General features: G+C 53.3%; 1 protein-coding gene across 3 annotated transcripts in view; it reads left to right on the plus strand.

Moving 5' to 3' along the window:
• The window catches only part of C2CD3 (C2 domain containing 3 centriole elongation regulator), a 55,472-nt gene extending 49,643 nt beyond the window's left edge, over positions 1-5,829 (plus strand). For all 3 annotated transcript variants that reach the window (XM_044450191.1, XM_044450193.1, XM_044450192.1), the window contains exon 33: positions 4,245-5,829. In XM_044450191.1, coding sequence (XP_044306126.1) covers positions 4,245-4,394 — 150 coding nt within the window. In that variant the 3' untranslated portion in view covers positions 4,395-5,829. The remainder of the gene's footprint in view (positions 1-4,244) is intronic.
• Positions 5,830-15,015: the final 9,186 nt, after the last annotated feature.

The following is a 15,015-nucleotide window of genomic DNA, read 5'->3' on the forward strand; positions in this document are numbered from 1 at the left end:
GAACAGGATTTGTCCAAGTTGGGGTTTTCTTGACCTGGAGTGCTATAGCATGGTAGTGCAGGGTGGAATGAGGGAAACTGGGGAGGGGGGTGTGGGGAGCCGGTTTGTGGGCCCAGCCTTTGGAGCTGGGATGGCCCCAGAGCACAGCTGCGAATGGCACCCGAGCGCTTGTCCACCGCCCACTTGGACAAGCACCATCGCCGCAGTCCTGCTTCTGGAGCATGTGTCAGGGCAGGAACGACTTCCTGAGTGGGAGCTGAGGCAGGGGGAACTGTGGATGAGAGATCAGCGAGTGAAATTAGGATGGGCAACTCCCAAAGCTGGGATTTTGCTCTTGCGTCTTCTGGCCTTGGCAGGGGGCATCGGCTTAACAAATGAGCTTACAACGCAAAGCCTCTGAGAAAGGCGGGTCGTTAAAGAAGCACACACTTGCTTCTTCATGAATCACTGTTTACAAATGATACGGCGAGACACATTGGGTCATTCATTTATAAACTCATTTCGAGATGCTTGTAAAGGGGATGTTGGCTTCTTCGGAAGAATTTTCCTTAAAGCATCAGGTGTTTTAGTTTTTTATAGCCTGCCTCCTAAAGTTGTTTATATTGACCCCATAAATCTGGTACCCGGTGTAAGTTTCACTGTGCATGACAAATTGGCTGCCACTCCTGGCAGCCACGTGTCAGATGGATCAGTTTCCCCCCTCCTCTGACCTATGGAGGGAACCAGCGCATAGAAAACATTTCCATCAGAGGGTGCATCTTGTTTGTAAACCCAAAGCTACACCCATAAACCCCGGAGGTTCCAATAATAAATGACGCAGTCACAGGATTTCCTTGACAGGCATTTCTGGATTTTGAAATGGTGAAAGAAAAGGGCAGGATTTGGGAAGCGAAAGTGCACAGTCACTGGATCAGGAGGGGTCTGGTGGGTGGATCGGTTCCGTCTGCCTGTGGCAGGATTTGAACTCTGGTCCAATTCATGGAGCATCATGCTGACTATGAAGTCACTGTTCAAGAGATCACGTTAGAATTTTTCAAGGTAACGGTGAGATTACTAAGGGATTAAGGTAGGGGTTTTTAAGGTGATCCTTCCCCGGATGCAGGAACTCCTGCTTGATGGAAGGATCCGCGGCCAGAGCAACAAGAGCTCTGCATTCTTGCAGGTGGTCCAGGGAAGGTACCCCTGCGGCACAGCATGCGTCCAGCGCTTCACCTGAAGTGGAAAATACTCCATAGGTCTGTTTCTCCTAGGGAAGATCCCCCGGTTCTCAAAATGCCGTGGTTTGTAAGATAATGAACAGTATTATGCCTGGCAAGTCCACACTGCCGCATTGGTCGCCACTGGGGGGGAAAGGCCCTTCAGTTCACCAAGCACTTTCCCCTCCACTGAGTTAAAGTAAAGAGTGACAGCTTAAACGGTAATTTAAGCTTTCTTTGTAATCTCTGTTAGAGCCACTGCTGCCCCGTCAGCCAAGGTCGCTGTCCGACAGGCAGGATTGTCACAGCTCCCTCGGCATTCTTGGGAATAAATGAGCTTGCCCAGGTGAATCCCTCCCTTGCACGCCACACCTGTCGCATCCAATCTTCTTGGTCCTCTGAGCTGCCTGATCCTCCAGGAGTGACGTCAGACACAAGCGGGGTTGCTCGCTGTCTCTCGCGCGCGGTGCCCAGGCAGTCCTCCCTCTTATCTTAGGGGGAGCTAAACCCGGCCTCTGATTTCTCCTTCCTGGTTTTTCAGAGAAGGGGGAAAGGGTGCATCAATGCAGGGTCTTGAGACTTCATAGGCAAGCGAGAGATCTGGGGGAAACACTTTGCAATCGGTGCCAGCCGTTTGCAAGATGCTAGCGAGAGGGTGTGTCTCTGGATCAGAAGCTGCTGCTCCACAGGCCCCTACGGTCATCCCGGCCGGGTCAGGTATTAACTGGCCCTCATGTTTCCATCCTAAGCTGAACTGGGCCAAGCACTTTCCTTTGGCAGGGAAAGGGGCCAACAAGATGCGGTGTCAGAGGGAGCTCTGGAAACTATGCAACGCAGGGGCGTTTGCGGCTGCAGAATGAAGCCTGGCTGGAGCAGGGCGTGAAGGAAGCGGCTGGAAAATTCCTCCCTCTGGGGCCACGAACTCTCTGCATTTCAGTGTGTTTAATTTGCTCGGCAAGCACCTGATGCCTTCGCATTTCGGGCTGGAGGGCAACGGCTGCCCCTCCCCACTGAACTGCGCGGAGCCGGTGCAGCAGCGCCCCTGGGAATTGCTCTTCTGCAGGAGAAGGCAGCCCCTTGGCACCCTTCTTGCCCACAAGGACGTCTTGGAACGGCACAGCTTCCGTTCTTGGGCTCTTCTTGCTAGGTCGGATTTGGCCCACATGCGCTCTGAGGCTGGGGCTCTGCTGCTGTCGGGAATTGGCCCATGGGGGAAATCGGACCAGCAGAGCCCTTGCCTGCCCCTCTGGCCGTGCCTGCCCGGCCTGGGGGCTCGCAGGCCCTTGCATGCCATTCCCCATCTGGACGCTTGAGAGCTGGGGCCAGGAGCCAGTGCTTGGGAGCTCCCGGCCTCCCAGGAAATGGGCGTGACTTGAGCCCTGGCCCTCCCAGCCCACATGGCTTCCTTCAGGAACTTCTCACAACTGCGGCATTTGCACTGCGAAGGAGCAACCGCTTCCCCCTCGAACAGGCGTGTGAAACATCCCCTGCGCTGCTGTGCATTGCACCCTCAGCGCAGCAGGCAGCTGCCCCAGCTGGAGGCCGGCCAGCGACCTGTCTAAATGACCCAGAAAGAGGAGATCACGCTTCTGTACCAAGCCAGATCCCGGCTGCTCAGAGCAGTTCAGGGGTCGGCTGCTGAAATCAGGAGCAGGCCATGCCGAGCAGTTCTCCGGCAAGTCAAGATAGGGAAAGGCGGTGGGAGAGCCCTGCACAGAGGCATTTCGAGAAAAGGCTGAGTCGAGTCCGCCCTTCTCAGGTTGCGTATTATCACTTGCTGACTAAAGCAGGACGGCGGTCAAGGACGGAAGCGCTGAGCTGGCTCGCGCGGGTTGCACTTTCTGTCATTTTAGTGCTTTCAGCCGCGGTAGCTGCTACTGCCTGGAATTGCAGCACAGAGAAGGGATCGGCTGCCGTCTTGGCAACCCCCCGTGCGCTCTCAGTACTTCCGTGCCTGTACAGATACTTAAAAAGAAGACCAGTCAGGAGTGGCTGCAGTGTCTGAAATTGTCTAAACACGACTGCACTTCCTTGCAACCACAGAATTTGTGTGTGAGTGTTGTTGCTATGTGGCATCACGTCATCTCCGACTTAGGGCAACCCCGAGAGTGCCCTCCAGGATGCCCCATCCTCAACAGCCCCGACCAGCTCCTGTGAATTCAGGGCTGGGGTCTCCACCTCATAGCTGGCCTTCCCCTTCTCCCTCTGCCCTCGACCTCCCCTCGCATGGGGGTCCTCTCCAGGGAGCCTGGCTTCCCAGGATGTGCCTGAAGTACGGCAGCCTCTGTTGTGTCGTTTGTGTTTGTGGTGTGCCTGAACAAAGGGGAGAAATTAGTGTAGCGCTTCCCATATGTTTTTGCACAATTCTGCGTGTGTAATTCTTGCAAAGGGGCAGTGAAGCCCATTCCCCACCTGCAAGTGCAAAGCAGCAAGCAGCGCCAGGTTCCCCTGCAAGACATTTCCTTTTGGCAAAGCAAGTACTTTCGTGGGCTGCAAGCAGTAGCCTTAGCTCCCTTTCCAGGGGGCAGGAACAGCCCTGCTACTTTCACTTCCGCTTTGGGAAGGTCTGGTGACCACGTTCCTCCTTCCCACGACCCTGTTGCTCGACAGAAGAGGGGAAATGCTGCTGACTCCAGAGTCCGGGGTGCGGCACTTCAGGTCAGGCCTTGGAAGGCCTACTTCCGCTCTGCCATGCAAAAGCACACGCCCTTTTTAAGTGGGAGTGAGCGGGCAGCGGGCTCCCTCTTGCACAGGCCTTGTTGTGGAAGATGAGTGGGGCAGAGGGGTCTTTCAGTGGAAACAAAAATGCAGCCAATCCGACATCCTTTGTCGGATTGCATAGGAAACACCTGCAGGGGCTGGTCTGGGGCCCCTGGTCATCGAGGTTCTCTTTATGTTTGAAGTCACTTCATTTGATAGTGCAACTCAGTCAGGCAGAAGGAAACGATCTTGCTGGAAAGGCACTTAACCCTGAAAGCAAGGAGATACTAAACTGCAAAGAGCTGACCTGTGCCCCCAGCACATGAGCCTGGCTGCCTTCTATTTCAGGTGGGAACGGGTAGGGACGCCGCCGCCACCGGAATCCCTTGCCGAAGGGAGAACTGCGACAAGCGGCGCTTGACCCCGGCTCAGCTCCCAGAAGAGGAAATGAAAAGGATTGCCAAAATATTCTCAACACAATTCTCCAAAAAACCGTAGCAGAGAAGTCATGTATCGAGGAGGCCAAAGCGCATTGGCTGAAGCCGTGAAACTTCCAGCTGGGGCAGGAGCCGGACTTGCTTGTTTCTGAACACTTGTTTCCCTGAGCTGTGGGAGCTCAGAGCCAAGCCAAAAGCGAGTCTCACACCTGCGCAAGCCCGTCCTTATTGGTACAGTGGTTCTGTGCCCAACCTGAGAGGTCACCAAAGACGCTCACCAAAGACGCAACCCACCGCCTTTTCGAGCCATGTATGACAGCCACCTTTCCGGATCTGCTAGAAGGAGCCCCACAGCTAGCGAGGGAAGGCGACAGTTAGATCACAGGTGCCACCAGCAGGGAAGAGGTGCCCCCCCCCCCCCCCGGCCTGGCTCTGGGCCGCAGCTGCCATTGGGCCCCTCAGTTGCCACCCTCGGTGCTTTTGCCCCGCCTCGTATCCTGGGTTCCTGCCTTACTCGGGGAGCCTGGCGCCTCCATCCCGCTTGACCAAGTCAGAGGAAGGCCCTGAGCCGACGGGAAGGGGCACGCAGAAGCTGTCCTGGCCCGGCTCCCCAAAAGTCAGCGGCTGCACGGCCCAGGGCTCATTGGCCGGGTGGTAGGAGCCACGCTGCTCTGCCCCCAGGAGGGCCATGGAGGCTGCGGCAGGGCTTTCTCCACACAGCCAGAGCCACCTTCCCCGCTTGCTTCCGGGAGGGGAGGGATTTTATCTTATGTGGGGGGTCCAGGGGGGTCCCAGGGGGCCAACAGTGGCATCTCCCTCTCCTTCCCCACAGTTTTTTGGATTCTTTCTTCATTCCTTTTCCCACTTTCCTTTTTCAAACCACTCAATGAAGAAAATAGCCATTTGTATAGAATCTGTCTCCTGGGGAGAAAGGAGGCGGGAGATGAAGGAGTCACTTTGCTTTTCCTCCCTCACATTCCTTTGCGGCACAAACCAGCTTCCAGCCTTGAAGGGAGACAAAAAGGATTGTTGGTTCTGTGGCGGGCATTTGCCCACCTGGAGCACAGACCAGATGTCTGGGCAGATGCCCTCAATGGCATGAGGATGCTGCCTCCTAGACTAAGCTTTGCGGGGGGCGGGCATGGGTGAATTTGGAACAGTTTATGTAGCCAGGGACTGCGCCCTTCTCTCCAGGGCTGTCTTCTGCTTACGAGAGCGCATCGCGGGGACCTGTGCATGATGCACATTGCTAGGTCTGAACTGTGAATAGAGTGATAACCAGGGTGTGCTTTTAGCTAAATGCACCTGGCTTTGCAGATATAAATTATTCCTTTTACTGGTACTGTAATTCTCATTTAAGTCACTAAAAACATCACACCTTGAAAGGACATGGTCCCAAATGGAAACTTATTTGTAAATAGTTTGTTTTTTTGGTTTTGGTTTTTTACAGTTGTGATACTCTTTTGTACAATAAAGTACAATTTATATTTTTGTGACCTCGAGTCTATTTCTTTAATAAGTACATAATGGGCACTGGCCTAGGAAACTGTCCTGCTGGCTGAAGAAGGGATGGCGCTTCTTCACAGGAAGAGCGCCGCTGAATCAGGCCCGAGGCCTCTCGGAAGCAGAGTTGTGGTCCCACAGCCTGCCCCCTCCCACATGGTGGCTTCCTGGAAAAGCCGAGCATCCGGCACTTGCGCTCACTCACTCCATGGGGCCGGGGATGCAATGATGCCATCTGAACAACCACTCTGAGGGGGACAGCCTGTTTCACACACACTGCACACCGTCAGGCAAACCGGGCCTTGGCAACAGCAAAGGATGTTTTGCTGCCCCTGAAAACGGCCACACAAACGTCTCTTCAGCAACACAAAAGACTCTCCAACACTCGTTTAAAATATCACTGGCCTTCTTCCACAAGAAAGCTGTTAATTTCTGGGCCACACTCACTGCCTCTTCACGGAGAGGTACATTTTCTTCTATTTGTACCCAAGTGCAGCTGCTCTGTATATTCCCCCTGTTCTTTCTCCAACCTGCTCCTCTCCAGATATGTTGGATGCAACTCCCATCATCCCCAGACAGCATGCTCCAAATGGGAGTTCCAGGCACCATTCTGGGAAAGGCTAGCAGAGTCCCCCCTCTCCGAGGATCAGCGCCAGAGGCCCAAAACAGCCGTTCTCCTACCCTGTCTTTCAAGCCCCAATGGGAGGATGAACAAAGACTTTCAGCTCCCCAAAGGTGGAAGTTGGGACTGGATCTGCAGAAAACGGTGCTTATTTTCTAGCATTTAGAACCGCTGAAGAGAGGAATGATGCAGAACATCTTTTGGGTGCTTCCAAGTAAGAGCCAGAAAGAAGATTGCTCAAGCTCCATCATTTGAGTAACTCTTAAAAAGAAAAAGGAACCCATAAAACCACCCCTTCTCTTGGTTTACTCATCCATTCTGCAAGGGGTCTTCAAAAAGTTTCTGCACTTCTATATTTTATAAATAATTTTATATATATTTTTGCTAATAGCATTAAGTTGCTATGATGCTGGGAAAAACGCATCGCAAAGGAAGGTGACGTAGAAAAGCGATGTAATTTGTTTTTGAAATCCTTAATAGAGTTTTTAAAAAGTGCAGAAACTTTGAGGAACCCTCGTACATTAATACCAAACTTTCACCTTATAGCAAAGGGAGAAGGTCATAGACTTAGAGCTGGAAGGGACCTTAGAGAACATCAAGTCCACCCCCGCTTGGTGCATGCACTGCCGCGGAGGATGCGACCGCAGCATCCCAGCTGGCTGATGGCTCAGCACTTGCTTAAATACATAAAACGAGAGAGAGAGGGCCATACACCTCCTCCAGCAAGCTGTCCCACCTGCAGGGAAGTTGGGAAGTTTCTCCAAATGCACAGCTAAGACCTGCTCGCGACGTCTTACTCACTGGGGTCTTGTCCTCCGGGGGAAAGGGGCCAGAGGGTGTTGTGGCGAGTTTGAAGGGCTCCAAGACCACCCCTGCAAAAGGGGTGGAAAAGCTCGATTCCAGAGACAGTGCGCTGCAATTGAACCAAATAGCCATCTCTGCAACCCCAGCATCCCCTGCCTTTTGTCATGCTGGCTGGGGAAGGTGGAGGGTGTAGTCCGACAAGCTGGGAGGACTGCAGCCATGGTGGAGTGGAGTCTCTAGGGTGTGTTGTTGTATTAACCTTGCTGGATAATATTCCAGGCCCTGGAAGCTACATAAGCGCCATTAGAATGCAGTAATAAAGTTGTGGTTTTCCACATGCCCGGAAGCACAGGCTGCTTCTATGGGAAAAGCCCTGCTGGATCAGACCCAGGGATCCTGTGCAAACCGTGGCCATCCAGTTGCCCTCGGGAAACCCAAAGGAGACTGGAGCACCACAAGGCCTTCTTGGACGTAGATGTGACCGTGTAAATCCGCCTTCCTCCAGCCCAGTGTCTCAGGCTGAGGGTAACCTGGCCCCCTCCAGATGGGTTGGAGTGCACATCTGCTGGCTGGGCATGATGGGCGCTTCAGTCCAGCACATCTGCAGGGCACCAGAGTGAGGAATGGCCCCTACAACAGATGCGCATGATGCAGCCATGGAAAACGCTTTGCCCATTCAAAATGCCACTGGGACACTTGGCAGCACCGCGGTGCCCCTTTGGCCGTCCTTGGACCTCTTCCATGCGCAGGCACATTGTCCGAGTTCCTCACTTCTCGCTCCTGTACAGCTGGGACAATGCAGCGATGTCAGTTTGCTGCCGCGGATTGCGGAGACGATGCTAACATAACTCGGGAGTTCCATCAACAAGTGACGCACTTCCCTGAACTGGCTGCCCCAGACACCCGATAAGGAGTTTGTGGGCCAAGCCCTGAACCCACAGTTTTATGCCTTTAGACTGTGAGGCCCTGATCCAAAGAGCACGCTTGCAAAACTGTTCCTGGCAAAAGGAAGCGGTGCTCTATTTACACTGAGAAATGCAATGATGTCATTAAAAGCCATGCATCTTCCTCCCCCTCCTCCTGCATTCGGTGCCAGCTGCAAACTGAGAGCACAAGCCGTTCCTCATGTGGTCGTTCTCTGAGCAAACGGTAGGAGTGGGGAGACAGCAAACAAGAGAAAGTGAGAGCTATTGACGGATCTCCTTATTTATAGCTATATTTAGAGTAATTGCTCCAGGTAATCATTTAGAGACCATAGATTATCAGCTGAAGCCAAAACTAGGGCACATCAAAGCTGGCAAAAGCCCAGAAGGAGAACCTGTTATAAAGTTAGAGTGGGAGCTAAATATCAGGAAGGAAATCCAACAGGAACTGATCACTCCAGCTGCCATGCTCAAACAGATTCCCAGTTTCCAATAAACCCAATAAACCCAGGCTTAGAAAGTGGGAAAAGAGTAAGACTGGGCTTGACAAAGGTCTCTGTGCAGGCCTCGCTAGTGGAAGGACCGAGTGAAGCTGGCTACGGCTTGAGCCCAGGGCAGTCTCGGGTTTTACAGCTACAGAGATGCTCACAGAAGGAAGCTCAGGAGAAGCGACACCCCGAGTTCGAGAGTCCACGCCATTGCCTAGTTTTAAATCACCCACAAAACAATCGGCCTTCCAAAACACAGCTCTTCGCCCGTCGTCCACCCACGGTCTGTTCCCACCCGCCACAGCCGCATCCATTGTGCTCGCCACTGAACAGAACAGAACATTTCCACGTGTAGGAGGAACAACGGACGATTCGGGTTCCCAGTCACTGGAAGCCGGGGAGGACCAGGTGTGCAGCCGCCCGCTCCCCACTTTTCAGGCAAGGCCCTCCAGTCAGATGGGCTGCAGCAGCAGCTGGATCGTGGTGCCCAGGGCTGTGCAAGGAGGCGGGCCCGGGTGCGAGCCAGTCTTCCCAGTGCGGGGTGCCCAGTGAGGAAACAGGTCAGCATCCGTGGCCTTGTCTGCACACAGGTGTGCTAGGCCACCCTGTGAGCAGGTAACTGCTATTTACTGATCTCTCTCTCTCTCTCTCTCTCTCTCTCTCTCTCTCTCTCTCTCTCTCTCTCTGTGTGTGTGCGCGCGCGCGCGCGTGCGTGCGTGCGTGCACGCCAACCCAGCTAGGGCTGTGCAAGGAGGCAGGCTTGCGAGAAAGCCAGGGTTCGGCATGTGAAGTACAAGTTAAGCAAGCATGCGAGATCCGCGACGGGGCCCGATGGCCGGGGCAGAGAATTCTCATCATCGGTAATGGTTAACAGTACACTAGTAACTAAACTAAACTAAACTAAAGTAAACTAGGAGGCATGTCTACCTCTTCTTGTAAAAAAATGTGGTTTTTCCAGAGAAACAAACCCAGTAAGCCAGTGGGGTGTGGTGGTTAAGAGCATGGGACTGGGACTCAGACGATCCGGGTTCGAGTCCCTGCTCAGCCATGGAGCCCACTGGGTGACTTTGGGCCAGTCACAGACTCTCAGCCAACCTACCTCACAGGGTTGTTGTTGTGGGGATAAGATGGAGGAGGGGCATGATGTAAGCTGCCTTGAGCCCTTTGTAGGAAAAAGGCAGGATATGAATTGAAAAATACATAAAAATAAAGTAATAAGAATTCAACCCATTTACCGAGGGCAAAGCCAGCAGAGGTGTGAGGGCCACCCAGCGGACTGCCTGCCACACTCTGCCCTCTGGATGCGTGTCCATCGCAGCGAGCTTCTGGCGGCTGGGGAACACGTTCCTGATGGCCAAGAATGCTGTCCTGGAGAAGCAAAGAGGGGACCTCCCCAGAGGGGTCCGCCTGGCACCGTCGTTATTTGTTTTTCGGCGCCAGGCTAAGACCTTTTTATTTAAAACTTATTTTAATTGTTAAATTATTGAATTAATTAGGATTTTAACATTTTTAGCCGAGAATGCACTGGGGTTTTTAATGTTTTTTTAATTGTTATATTATTATTATTTATATATGTTTTTATGTATTCTTTGTGAGCCGCCCCGAGGCTTTGTTGCGATGGGGGCGGCATAGAAATGTTTTAAATAAATAAGATTAGCTGATGAGATCTCAGAGATCACATATCAGGGCCCCAATTCCTGGGGTGGCAGCAACTCTGCTGTCATGGGGCCTTGATGAAGGAAGGTGTCATTCCAAGCAACCAGTGAAAGGTGAGTTACAGGTGAGTAAAATGGTAAAATGCCTGCTTTGCAGGCACAAGTTTTCTGGTTAGTCGCTGCCACGCCCTTCCCCAGCCAGGTGCCACCTGGATGTGTCGGCCCACAATTCTCATCATCTCTATGGGGAAGGCCGGAGCCATAGTTCGAAACATCCAAAGGGCACCGGGTTGGAGAAAGCTGCTCCAGCATCTTCTGCTGCATGGCTCAAGCAGCAGGTAGCAGAGGGCTAGGGTTCAGATCCTGCTATTTACTCCGAGGGAAACGCATGCGAGCCCAGACTCAAGTCCTCTTAAAGCCAGAATCTTGCTCCATGGTTTTCTGCATGCTCCATGTCAAAGACAATTCCGAGCTTCCCTGCACATCAATCCGGTCTGGCTACAAGGGTGTGAAAAACAGACATGTTCCATCCAAAGGGAAAATGTGGCAGTGGGACCGGGGCCCCTTCCCCCGGTCTGCCAGGGGACACGGCACGTCAGAGGCACCGGCACCGCGAGGAAGGATCGCTCTTCCCGGGGGGCCGGAGAATCCTCCCTTTCGCCTACTTACCCGGCCGGCTGTGCCCACCAGCTGCTCCCGCGTGCGCCGTCAGCACACCGGGCAATGCGAGCTATTAAGGGCAAAGGCCACACAAATCGAGTTACTCCCTGAAGTCCTGGGGGAGCCCTTCTCCGCCTGAGCCCCGGCCTGCCCGTCTTGCTCCGTTTGCCGGAGCCGCTTTCCAAAATAGCAGAAGCAGGTGTGCCACAGCGACCCCTCCTTGAAGTCCAAATTCCTGCAGTGCGTCAAAGGCTATTTTTGATGCGCCAGCTGAGGATGGCCAGGCCAGGCCAGCCCGGAGCAGCCAGGGAAAAAGGCCGTGTGGAAGGGAACACTCGGGCCCCCAAGCGAGCAGATTAAGCAGGGGGCCCAGCCTCTCACGCTTCCAGGATCCCAAGTCAAAGCAGGACGCGGTCCGCCCTGAATTAGGAAATGCAGCCTCTCCCTTTGGGAAAAGAATGGCCTCGCCCCGTCCCACAGCTGTGAGCAAGCGTCAGACACAGACGCCTGCCCTGACTTGCTGGACAAAGGCGGCGCCGGACGGAGCTTCCTCCGGAAACATTTTGCTGCAGGGCAGACCCCTTGATGCCCCAGAATTTCACCTTTCGGGATGGGGAAAACCCCAGAGTGCGTGGCTGGGAGGGGCGTGGCCAGGGCAAGGGGGCGTGGCCCTCCGGGGCACCTAAAGGGCCTGAGGCGGTCCCTGAGCCTGCGGATGCCGGAGATGCACCCGAGTGCTCAGGACCTGTTTGGCGATGTACACCTCGTGCATGCACACACGCTGCTGACGGTACACATACGAAGAAGAAAAATAAGGGTACACCCTGAGACTATTACCAAATCTAAATGGCCCGGCTCTATTTTAGGTCAGCGGCCGGCAGGAGGCTGCTGGACTGCATGACCCTGCAAGCTGATCTCTGTTTTCATCCGTCCGTCCGCGTTCTGCTCAAATGCCAGCCGGGCAGACCCTATAAATGGGGGTCCGGACAAGATGACAGGCGGTGCTCCAGCGGACACTTCCTCCGAACAGATATAACTATGCCGCTTCTGCCGCTGCCACACAGTCGGGTCTGACTGTCGATTCACTTACGATTTATCTGCAGTATTTACAGACTGCCTTTCAGCAGGGAAACCCTCAGACCGGCTCACAAGGAAGTCGTGGAGAGATTCTCCAGGGCCAAGTAAGAAATGTTTGTTTTCTTGGCGGGCGGCAGGCTCTTGGCCGGATTATCTTCAGGCAGAGGGTGAAGCTGCCGGGATTCAGGATTTTAGCTGAGGGTTTGCTTGTGCATGCAACTGGGGGCGATTTGGTGCATGTGGACGCCCCGCAAGACAGAGTGCGACCCTTTGAGTGTTTAATCAGGAAAGATGGAAACAGAGAAACAGAGCGAGTCAGAAGGGGCCTCCGGGGCCATCTAGTCTGACCCCCGGCTCCAGCCGGCTCTGCTCATGACATGCCCACCATGTGCCTGTCCTTGAGCACCCTCACCAATGGGGCCTCAACCACCTCCCATGGAAGCACATTCCACCCCCTCGGGGTCCTGACTGTCAGGAAGTGCTTCCTGGCATCCAAACTGAACCTGGGTTCCCTGAGCTTTGCTCCGTTGGAGCACATCCTGCCCTCCTCTGCAGGGGAGAACAGGTCTCTCCCACCTCCGTGTGACACCCCCTCACGTACCTGCATGTCGCCAGCAGATCCCCTCTGAGTCTCCTCTTCTCCAGGCTGAAGAGACCCAGTTCCCTCAGTCTCGCCTCATACGGCATCCCCTGCAAACCGGCCACCAACCTTGTGGCCCTGCGCTGCACTGACTATAACCTGGCTATATCCTTCCTGTAATGAGGGGCACAGAACTGAGCACAATACTCCAGTTGCGGGTGCACCAGAGTCGTGTAGAGTGGCAACAACACCTCTCTCGAGCTAGAAGCCACACTTCTGGCTATGCAATCGAGGGTGCCGTTCGCCCTCTTGGCCACCGCATCACACGGCTGGCTCATGTTCAGCCTGCAGTCACCCAGCACCCCCAGGTCCCTTTCACAAGTGCTGCTCTCCAGCCACGTGTCCCCAGATGTCCTATTATTCCCAACATTCCCCAGACTGACTTTTCTGGTCTCGAAATCCCAAATCTTTCCTGATGCTGATGAAATGTAGATCCCACTCTGCATCGGACAAGAACCAGGAGCTGTGAACAAGCAAAGGAATCAAGATACAGAACTCAAAGTTTTTAAATGTGATTATGTCAACAAACGTGCGGCTGGTGCGCAGAAACTCGCCTTCCGCAGGTGCAGAGAACACATGTTGGTGCAGGTGTTCAAGGCCAGGCTGGACATGCACATGGTGGGCATGTCGTGAGCAGAGCCGGCTGGTGCCGGAGGTCAGACTAGATGGCCGGGGAGACCCCTTCTGACTCGCTCTGTTTCTATGTTTCTATGTCCTGCATGTTTGGGGGGGCCTGGGATTGTCCCAGGATTTCTTCCAAATCTTCTCTGAACTCTCCACTTTACATTTTCAAGAGACAAATCAGAGGTTGCCTAGTTGGACTGGGAGATCAGGGCAAGAATGAACCTGCTCATGCTTCAGGGCTTCAGGAGGGGAAACGGTGCTCGGATAACTTGGATTCACTTGCTTAATGTTGAAAAGAACCCGCCAAGGATCCCCCAGCGCTTTCCCACCAGGTTTGTTGGTGCAGCGTTAATTTTCCAAAACCTGACCCTATTTGGAGTCAGAAGGGACCCCCGGGCCACCTAGTCCGACCTCTGGCACCAGCAGAGGTGACGTCCCGCCTTGACTTCTGTAACACGCTCTACGTGGGGCTACCCTTGAAGATGGTCCAGATACTTCAATTGGTTCAGAATAGAGCTGCCAGGCTGCTGACAGGGACTGGGCGTTGTGTTCACATGACTCCAGTCCTCCATCTGCTTCACTGGCTCCCCATTGAAGCCCGGGCCCAATTCAAGGTATTGGTGATGACCTATAAAGCCCTAAACGGCTTGGGTCCTGGCTACCAGAAGGAGCGCTTACGTCCATATATGCCTGCCCGCCCCCTGAGATCTGCAGGAGAGGCCCTTCTCTGGGAACCCTCCGTGAAGGAAATTAGAAGGATAGGTACTCAGAGGAGGGCCTTCTCTGCGGTGGCACCCAATCTATGGAATGCGCTCCCCAGAGAGGTCCGCCTGGCGCCATCGTTATTTGTTTTTCAGCGCCAGGCTAAGACCTTTTTATTCAAATGTAATTTTAACTGTTAATACTATTTATTTTATTCTTCGGCCAGGGTGACTTATTTTATATTGTTAACTTGTTTTATATTTTTATTGTATAATATTTTAACTGATATATTTGTGAGCCGCCCCGAGGCTTCGGCGAATGGGGCGGCATAGAAATTTTCTAAATAATAATAATAATAATAATAACAACAATAATATTTGGGCAATTGGAAAGAGTGCCCCTGCGGTCATGTAAAGATCCCCAGAAAGCACCCCCCCGCACATGAAACACAGCGGTGTCACTCAGCGGCGCCCGCACCATCCCCTGTGCATGCACCACAGCAGAGCAGTCCTCAGCTGCCATCTGGGGCATCCTCCCCTGGGGCGAGCCGAACTTGAATGCATGGGACCTGGGGCATCCCAAAGCCCCAAAAAACTGGTGCCCAGTCCAGAGGACAAAAAAGTACAAATCGGCATACAAGTAATTAATTAATGTGTGTAAAAGCTGCCCCATTCGCATTACACTGATTTACATATTATAATATTGCATCTATATCCTCCTTTTCTCCTCTTGTGGGGAACCCAAAGCCTCTTACATGGTTCTCCACGTCGCATATGCTGCAATTGCGGGATCTGGACCCAAGGAAAATCACCATCTCTCTCTTTTTTTTTTTTAAACATTTTTATGCCGCCCCATTCGCCGAAGCCTCGGGGCGGCTTACAACAATAAATTAAAAAATAATTATAATATTACATTAAAAATCTTCCCCACAGGTTCATCTGTTCTCACCACGCACAAAGTCGTTTCTCGCTTAGCAGTCCCGGG

The sequence above is a fragment of the Varanus komodoensis genome, unplaced genomic scaffold, assembly GCF_004798865.1.
Source record: "Varanus komodoensis strain SLA01 unplaced genomic scaffold, ASM479886v1 scaffold63, whole genome shotgun sequence".
Lineage (NCBI taxonomy): Eukaryota > Metazoa > Chordata > Lepidosauria > Squamata > Varanidae > Varanus > Varanus komodoensis.